The 9,215-nt window shown below is 61.6% G+C and overlaps 1 protein-coding gene across 1 annotated transcript in view; it reads right to left on the reverse strand.

Moving 5' to 3' along the window:
* Positions 9–9,215, reverse strand: part of ASAP3 (ArfGAP with SH3 domain, ankyrin repeat and PH domain 3) — a gene marked incomplete at its 3' end in the record, with an annotated part of 13,508 nt that continues 4,301 nt past the window's right edge. Inside the window, 18 exon segments of the mRNA XM_021375613.1 lie at positions 9–119; positions 223–290; positions 374–489; positions 574–659; positions 879–1,059; positions 1,270–1,364; positions 1,782–1,915; positions 1,987–2,174; positions 2,269–2,317; positions 2,542–2,629; positions 3,289–3,358; positions 3,641–3,750; positions 4,427–4,513; positions 4,612–4,687; positions 5,358–5,443; positions 6,990–7,116; positions 7,379–7,428; positions 7,627–7,701. Of these exon segments, the coding sequence (XP_021231288.1) occupies positions 9–119; positions 223–290; positions 374–489; positions 574–659; positions 879–1,059; positions 1,270–1,364; positions 1,782–1,915; positions 1,987–2,174; positions 2,269–2,317; positions 2,542–2,629; positions 3,289–3,358; positions 3,641–3,750; positions 4,427–4,513; positions 4,612–4,687; positions 5,358–5,443; positions 6,990–7,116; positions 7,379–7,428; positions 7,627–7,701 (1,797 nt within the window).

Here is a 9,215-nt window from a genome sequence, read left to right on the forward strand (position 1 = left end):
ACCATCACCACCTTCTCCTCCAGCTCGTCCTCGCTGTCGTAGGTGTACTCCTGGGGTGGTTCCCAGTCGTAATCCACGTGGACCTGCAGGGAGAGCTTCCCCGCCTGCGCCTGTTCCAGCTGCACAACAGCAAGGTCTCAGCACGGGGCAGAGGGAGTGGGGGGTCCCCCCGCGTGCCCCCTACCCCTACACCAGCCCCATATTCCCCATATCCCCCCCTACCAGCTCCTCGCACTCGCTGTGCTTCAGCCTCCGCGCCACATCCAGCGCCGTCTCACCCGCCGCGTTCACTGCACAAAGGGGACAGGGGCTGCAGCCTGGGGAGCACCCTGCTCCCCCCAGCCCCACACCCCCATATCCCAGTCCCCCATACCCATCCCCAAGGTGGCTTTGCCCTTCAGCAGCAGCTTGATGCAGTTGGGTTGGTTGTAGAGCGCGCCGTAGTGCAGCGCCGTGTTCCCATCCTGCGTCACCCGGTCCAGCGTCCCCCTGCACAGAGCCAGGAGCAGCTCAGCACCTCGAGGGGATGCTCCAGTGCCATCCATGGTGGTACTGGGACATGATGGGACGCACCCGTTCTGGATGATGAAGTCCACCAGCGGGAGGGATGATCGGTCCGCGCAGCGCACGGCCATGTGCAGTGCCAGCTCACCCGTGTCCTGCACCGAGGAGGGGGAGGATGGCTGAGCCCAAGGATGCTCAGAGCCCACAGGCTGAGCAGAACCCCAAACCCAAGCATGCTGACAGTTCTGCACCCCTAAAGCCCCCCGATCCCTCCTACCCCATGTGCACCAGAAACCCAAACCCAAGGATGCTCGCAGCCCGCAGAACCCCTGGAGATGGGGTTTTGGGGGACATTTGGGAGGCACGCAGCCCACCTGGCCCTCGGGGCTGGCCAAGGGTTTGGCCAAGTCGTGCCCTTCGGCGAAGGCCTGCAGCAGGGCCAGGAGGTCGCGGTTGTGGATGGCATCCCGGAGGCGGTGGGGCTCGCTGGGCCCCCCCCGCTGCACGAAGCGCCGCTCCATGTACTTGGCCATGATGAACTCCTTCCGTGCGCTCCTGCGGGGAGGGCAGCATCAGCACGGCACCCCCGCACGTTCATGCCTCCTCCCATAGTGTCATAGCGGGGAGAGACCCCTGCAAAAGGTGCAGGACCCAAAGGGGAGTGGGGACAGCGGGGCGACCCATCCCTGAGCCGTCTCATAGGGACGTGGGGGGGAGAGGGGGCCCAGGAAGCCTCCTACCCACCCTGCGCTCCCCTAGACTCACATATCGCTGCCAGCTGAGGGCTTGGGGCAGTCCTGCGTGGGCAGCGTGGCCTCCATGATCTCGTTAAAGCGCGTGTTCCCAACGCTGACAGCCAGCTGGGGCGAGAGGGCACGGGGAGTGAGCACGATGCACGGAGGGACAGCCCCCTACCCCCAGATCCTGCCCCCTGCAATGCCCCTTCCTCATCCCGGAGAGGGGAGCGCACCAGATCCACACAGGATCTTCCCATCCACCACCCCCAGGGATGAGCCTCTCTCACAGGAGAGGTCTGTTAGAGCAGGGAAGGGGGTCCTGGGGGGCTGCCAGCATCCCCTCATCACTTCCCAGGGCTCCCTGCATCTCTGCAGCACCACACAGGGGACTGTAAGTGACAGCTGGGCAAACTGAGGGCAGCTGTGAGCACCGGGTGCAGGGCGGAGGGAGGAGGAGGGTCAAAATCTGCACCCAGATCCCAAGCAGAGGGCAATGCCCGGCAGATGCAAGGCCCCCCCAGGGTGCAGGGAGCCCCTTACCAGCAGCTCAGAGGTGCTGAGGACATCCAGGGTGAGGGACTGGATGCGGGAATAGTGCACGCCCAGCTCCCGGTGGATGCCGGAACACTCGATGCACGTCAGGATGCCCAGGTTGGTGGAGAGCCACGTGGGGTCTGCGGGGTGGGGGGGGGCTCAGCATCACCTCCTAGCTCCCCACCCCCTCCATCCCGGAGCCTTGACCTACCCGGCGCCCCGCAGTCACAGCACTGCTTGTTGCCTGGCATGTTCTTCACCTCGCTGATGACCAGCCTGGTCAGCTCCTGCACGCCGCCGTCCGCCCCGCCGCCTGCCGAGGCCGCCCCGCCGTTCGGTTCGCCCTTGAAAGCGTTGCTCAGGGCTTCGTCTTTGCTGTTCTGCAGCACCGAGACCCACCTGGGCAGGGGGGAGCAGAGCAGGGATGCAGGAAGGCGCTGCTCGGAGCGAAGGGCGCAGCCCTGCCGTGCTTCTGCACGCTCGTGGTACTTACACAACGCACTCCTGCTCATCCTCTGCTTGGAAGTGGTACGTCCTGTTGTCTGCGGGGACGGGGAAAGAAGGGAGGGGGGCATTTAGGAAAGGACAAAACCACGGGTAGAAGAATCACCGCACGTCCCTCTTCCGTCACCCCAACCCAACCTCTTCTTGGCTCGAGTTCACACCCACGCGTGCACGTGCCCTTGTGTCCCAGGACCTCCTGCCCCGGGGTCTGCCGCAGGGACCCACAAGTGGACATATATGGGGACGGAGCGGCGGCACTCACGTGTCACCAGGTCGAAGCACTTCTTCTCCTCGGCGTGGGGCCGCACCTGGCAGGTGAGCAGGTTCAGCTTGACGGGGGGACGGTTTATCTGCCGGGCATGAGGACGGAAGCGTGTTAAAGGATGGGGGGGAAGGGAGCTGACGACGGGCATGATGCACACCACCAACCATGCGCGACCGACGCCGGTGACCCCTCTCGGGACAAGAGGAGGCTCAGTCCCTCTCCCTTTGCAGGATGGGCGATGGGAACGTGTCAATGGGATGCGTCCCTCCAGCGGAATCCTCTGTCCCTGCTGCAGTTCGCAGCCTCCACCCCCAGAGGGCAGCACTCCCCCAAAATCACCCCAGATCCTTCGGGCCCCTCTGGACCCTCAACGCCCACCTCGCTGCTCCCATGGAGAACACCATTCCCACCCACCCACGTGCACCCCAGTCCCTATGTGCACCGCAGGATGGCGGCTCGTTTGGCTGCTGGGACACATGGGGTGCAAATGGGACACTTGGACTGAAGGGAGAAAAGACCTAGATCTGCGGTCACGTTCCCAAAGGACGTTGAGTGCTGCGTGGCTTTGGGGCATCCTCCAGCTCCAAGCTGCACAACTCTCACCAGTACCCAGCACAAGATGGTGCAAACTGGGCTCTCAGTTCGGGATTCACAATGTGCCACCGTGCACCATCCTGTGGGGCCTGCATCTGCTGGCAGCACCCCAGATTTCCCCCTGTGTTGTACGTGGGGCTGGATGCTCACCGTGCTGTGGGAGATGGTCAGGCAGCCGTACTTCACACCGCATTTCCTCTTCTGCCACACTTTGCGGATCCTGAGGCAGAGGAGGAGGAGTGAGGACTCATGGCGCAGCCCCGACCACATCCATCTGCCCCAACACCACCCGCAGCAGACCCCAGCTGAGGCTTGATGGCTTTCTGGACCTGGGGTTGTGCCTCCTGTACCACACAGAGCACACAGCTTCAGACCAGACAGGACCAACTGCTCCTGAGGGTCTGGCAACATGGAAACCCTCACCCAAATGTGTCCACCTCGGGGTCTCCCAGCTCTGGGGCCTCTCATGAGCACAGCTGGGGTAAATAACAGTCATTCTCACCCATCACTCTTCTTGTACAGGAATCCTGACTTCTCTGTCCCATATTGCTTGTTCCCTTGGTGCTGGTGGATGCTGTAGCCACTGCCAGAGTTCTTCCTGCTCAGGTTTTCCTGAGCTCATCAGGAAAAAAAAAAAAAAAAAAAAAAAAAAAAAAGACTCATTTTAAAAGCATTGTGAGAGAGGCAGAGGTGGCCAAACTCCTGGGGGATCTCATTTTGGAGGGCACAGCCCACGTGGGCAGAGACCCCCATCCCCTCCAAGCATCCTTCCTGCACTGCTCCCATGAATGCCCTCCTCCCTAATGATGTTCTCCTGTAGATGTCTTCCTCCCTGTGGATGCCCTCCTATGTTCTCCACATCCCTCCTGCTGTTCGGATGTCCTCCCTTGGATGTCTTCCCCATGACATCCTCCTCCAAGCATCCCTCCTGCTCTGCTCCTATGGACGTTCTCCTCCCTAGGGATGTCTTCCCATCAACACCTTCCTGCCCCCATCCCTCCTGCTCTGCATCCATGGATGCTCTCTCTAATGACATCTTCCTATGGATGTTATCCTCCTGCTGGATGTCTTCCCATGGATGCTCTCCTCCAAGCATCCCTTCTGCTCTGTTCCCATGGATGTCCTCCTCCCTAGTGATGTTCTCCTATGGATGTCCTCCTCGCACGGATGTCTCCTTCCTGCTCTGCTCCTCCCTGGATGTCCCCCAGCTCTTATTTCCCTGCTGTCCCCAGGATAAGAGCACACACTTCACACCCAGCACCCTCTGGCCCCACCACGTGGCTCTCACCTCCTTGCTCTCCAGCTGCAGGATGCTGCGGAGGGCATCGCGGGTCTGCGTCAGCTGCTTCACCTCCTCCTCTTGTGCTTGGTGGAGCTGGAACGGGAGGTGGCTGCTGTTCACTGGGGGATGGGGTGGGGGGGGTTGGCAGCTCGGGGACACGTCCCCTGTGGACGGGAGGTGGGGGGACTCACCGAGTGGAGGGACACAGCCAGCTTCTCGATGAAGGGGTAGAGGTTCTGGGCAGCTTTCCAGCCGTCTTGGAAGAAACTGGCCATTTATTTCACGCAATTAAGATGCAAATGGGGAGAACGGAGAAAAAGAGGTTATTTAGAGAGGATGCGGCAGGGGATGGCCGCAGTCCCCTGGGGAAACTGCTCTTGCTTTGCAGCTCCTCTACAAATGGGAGATGGAGAGATGCTGCTGAAGCCCAAATCCAGCCCGTGGAGGTCAGGTGCCCCAAATATCTGGGGTGTTTGGGACAGGATTGCCCTCAAGCCGATCTCTCTCTGTTACAGACCAGATCCTGGGGCTGTGGGTGACACATCCCAGCTGAGGGCACCGCCACTGCTCCCTCTCTGCCTCAGTTTCCCCGCTGGAGGAGTTGACACGGCATCTACACCCCGAGCCCCCGGGTGCAGTGGGAAAGGAGAGGGGACGTTCCTGTGCCCCGAACGCTGTGAGCTCTGAGCTAACAGCGGAGCTGAACTCATCCCTGGAAACCCATCCAGAAACCAAATCATCGGATGCATCCCCAGCCAAGCCCCTTCCCCCAGCCCTTACGGACACATCTGCAGCTCCTCGAGCCAACAATCCCAACCAGACAGCAACGAGCCCTGCCCAGCAACCTCCCCCCAGCTCTGCGGGGTCCCTCAGTCCCCGCAATGGGGACGGGACCGTCCCCAGAACCCCACATACGCTCCCAGGGATGAGCACCTACTTGTGCTGAGCATGGAAAAACTTGATGAGGCTCTGCAGGAAATCCGGCCCTTGCTTCATCTGGCTCTCGCTGGCTTTCAGCAGGTACTGCGGNCTTCATCTGGCTCTCGCTGGCTTTCAGCAGGTACTGGGGGGGGGGGGGGGGGACAGAAGGCAGAGGGTTGTAGGCAATGGGATGAGGACCAGCCCTCACCCTGCAGGCAGGAGGGTTAGATTGCTGGCAGGGCTTCAAGGAGCGGAGCCACGAGGTGGGTTTGCAGGCAGAGACCACCCCCAGAAACCTGGCTCTGGAAAGCCTCCAAGCCCTGGGAAGCTGAAGGAGCGAGGCGGGCCCCAGGGCTCGCAGCCGAGCAGGCCGCTCTGGATGCTTATTGCTTCTGGAGTTAATAAATAACCCAAACCCGACTCAGTTCGAGGAGGGAAAAAAAAAAAAAAAAAGAAAGAAAGAAAGGAAAAAAAAAAAGTGATGTTTTTGTGCATCAAACCCTGCCATCACCTGCAGGCAGAAAGACCCGGAGCCAATGGGGCACGTGAGTCCCAAAAGCAGAAAGCAGAGCCCTCCCGCTGCGAGCTGGGCTGCAGCCCCACACAGCTGTGGGGCCGGGCCCCCCTTCTCTCTGTGCTGCAATTTTGGGAGGTGAGCAGAGGGGAAGGCGGCCAGCGCCAGCTGTGGGGGTTTCCATAGGGGAACAGCAGTGGGATGGGGTCCCCGGGGACACCCCATGTCCCACTTGCAGGGAACAGAAGGGACGGTGACAATTCCCCAGCGGTTGGGGAAGCACACGGGGAGGGTGACAGTGGCTTTGTGGGGACCTCCCCACGTCACAAGTCGGGGGGACAGCAGGCTGAGAGCCACACGGGGATGCTCCCAGCCGCACTGTGGGGAGATGCACCCCACCTCCCAGCTGCAGCAACAGCAAAACCCACGTACAAGCGCAGCAGCCACGTGCCAGCCCCCAGCAGAGCTGCACCCCACTTCCACGCAGCCGTTCTCTGTGGGACTGCTGCAAGCGGCCCCTCCCCGGCCGGGCCGCGTTTCCATGCGCTGTTATTTATTTCACAGTGGTGCTATTCAAAGCAGTGACTCATCTGGCCCAGCCCCAGCAGCAGCCCCGACCCTGGAGCGGGCGCTGCCTCCTCCCCGTGCACCCTGCCCTGTGCTCCCCGAGGGGAGGGGACAGTGCTGGGGAGAGCGGGTGGCACCGGTGCCTGGGGACACTTGGGAGCCTCCCTGCTTTGGCAAACAGGGCAAATGGCAAAGCTAAACTGCTTCTTTCGGGGTTTTTTTTAACAAAAAGGGTCGCTTTTTGCCCCAAAGGCCAGCCTGTGGCTTTGCAGAGAAAGGGTGGGAGCAGGACCCAGGGGACGTGGGTGCAATCCCCACAGTTTTGCTATTGGATTTGCAGAGGTGGCATTTGGACCCACATCCCACAAGGAGCGGGCACAGCCCCAAGGAGGGGGCAGGAGGGTCCATGAGCCAGGACCCTGCAGGGACATGTCAGTACAGGGACAGATGGGCGTCCTGCACCGTGTCCACGTGGAACTGCTTCCGTGGCGGGGATGGGAAACGACTCCATCATCCCTACACCGTTCTGACCGCAGCGGTCCCCGACCCCCCCGGCGCAGCCCCCACCTCACACATGTGGAGCTGGAAGAGCCTCCGCTCCTTCTGCGTGTCCTCTGCCACCTCCGCTGCCGACGGCTCAGCCTGGATGACCCCTGCCAAGCGGGCACGCTCCTTCTCCTTCTCCATCTTCCCCCTGCGGGGTGGCACGGTGCTGGGATGGGGACAGCCCTGCACCAGGGGGGGACCCTGGGGATGGTTGTGGGTTGGGGACAGCCCTGCACCAGGGGGATCCCCACGGAGCTGCAGAGGGCTTGGGATGGGGCAGGGATAGAACAGAAGCATCCCCAGCCTCTCCAGCTGGGCAAGGCTGGAGCAGAGCCCGTAAGCACTGGGACAAAACACCTTTGTGCAGAGGGGGATTAGGAGGATTTTGCTGGAGGCAGCGGGTCGCTTACACTTTGGTCTCGTAATCCTTCCAGGCCTTTTCAATCTGCTTCTTGGAGTCCTGCAGCAAAAGGAGAGAGGGGACAGCAGCCCTTAGAGGTGGCGAAGGGACAGGCAGTGACCTGGAGGCACCCAAGCAGCGTCCCAGGGGTGAGGACTTTGCTTTACATCACTGTGTCTTCGCCCCCTGCTCCGTGGCACGAGTCCCCCAAAGGTTGTGCCACGTCCCCACACTGAGGAGCGTGTAACGGGGACCCACCATGCGGCTGTCCTTCAGCTGCCCCTTCAGCAGGCTGTCCAGGGGGAAGGAGACGATGTTGTTCAGGTTCTGCACCTGGAAAGGGCAGAGATGGGGACGGGGTTACCCCACGGGTGTCCCCACACCGGAGTGCAGGGTCCATCCCAGCTGGGACCCCCCCCCCAGCTCGGCGGCTGCCCCAGGAAGGGTTAAGCAGGCTGGGAGCTGCCGGCGGGGCAGGCTGGGGCTTGCTGGAGCTGGCTGCAAGATGTCTGACGTGCAGCCCTTCCCACAAACCACATCAGCGCTGCGGCTGCCAGAACCAGAGCTGCTCCCCCCCATCGCCGCCCCATCCCCGTCCCCCTGCATCCCGCGGTGCCACCGGTCCCGGAGCCCTCCTGATGTTGGATGGCTTCCCAAGGTGCCCCCTCCCCGGGCAGAGGGACAGGGCTGTCCTCAGTGCCCATCTCTGACTCCAAGCCCATGAGGCTGCACCAATCTGGGGGGTGTTAGAGCAGCTCGGGATGACCCAGCAGGGCACGGCACAGGGCTCAGCGTGATGCTGACGTCCTTTTACACAGTGGTGGCATCAGAGAGGAAGCTCCAATGCCACAAAACAACCCTGTGCACCATTATAAAGGCTTCCCAGCGGCGTTTTGTTCCCTGGCATCACATAGGAGAACCCCAGCTCTGGGGCAGGATCCGTCCCCGACGGATGGGAAATGGGGTGCATCCTTCCAGGTGTACAGGGACATGGACCCCACAGCCCCAGGAGGGGTTGGGGCTGCAGGCAGCCGTTCCCACGCATGCAGCACGTGGGGTGCGGTGCAGCGCTGCCCTCAGCCAGGGAACCAGTTCGGCTCCTTCCCGAGATGGGTTCCCCATGGAGCCCATGGACGTCGGGGCTCTGGCCGGGATGGATGGGATGGGATGGGGAAGGAGAGGAGCACGGAGGCCCATGCTGGGGTAAGTGGGAGAGGAGGATGCCGAAATCTGAAAGTCCTGCTGGGGGAAGGGCAGCAACAACGAGTCTATTCCTTAAGCAGAGCCAAACAGACCACCTTTTGGGGGGGGGGGGGTTCAAAAAGGGGTCAGAGAGGTGGGCAGCAGGAATGCAACATGGGGTGCCCCAAGCATGCTGGGTGCGCACGGAGCCAGCTCCCTCCAGATCCCACCCAGTGCATAAACAGGCTCCTGGATCTCCTCATGAGCTCACAGTGCTGTGGAAAAGTGACATAAGGAGATGGGATTGGAGCAAAGAGACGCCAGGCAGAGCACAGCCCCCTCCAGCCGCCTCTGCTGCTCCCCACGGCCCCACTGCGCGGCTCGGCGTGGCTTTGATTTATTTCTTGGCAAGCGAGATCAGAGATGTGAAAAAAATAAAAACAGAAAGAAAGGAGGGGGGGGAAAAAAACAAAAACAAAAAAACCCACAGTTCCAACCACACAGCAAAGCGCAGCGTTGGTGCCCCGGGAGAGGGATGGAAAATGCAGCAAAGGGGGAACGGGGCGTCCTGCAAGCGTGTCCCCAAGGGTAGGATAGGATGGGGAGGGCCACGTAGGGCTGCATGGGGAGGATGGGATGGGGAGGGCCATGTAGGGCTGCATGGG

Source organism: Numida meleagris, chromosome 22 (genome assembly GCF_002078875.1).
Source record: "Numida meleagris isolate 19003 breed g44 Domestic line chromosome 22, NumMel1.0, whole genome shotgun sequence".
NCBI lineage: Eukaryota > Metazoa > Chordata > Aves > Galliformes > Numididae > Numida > Numida meleagris.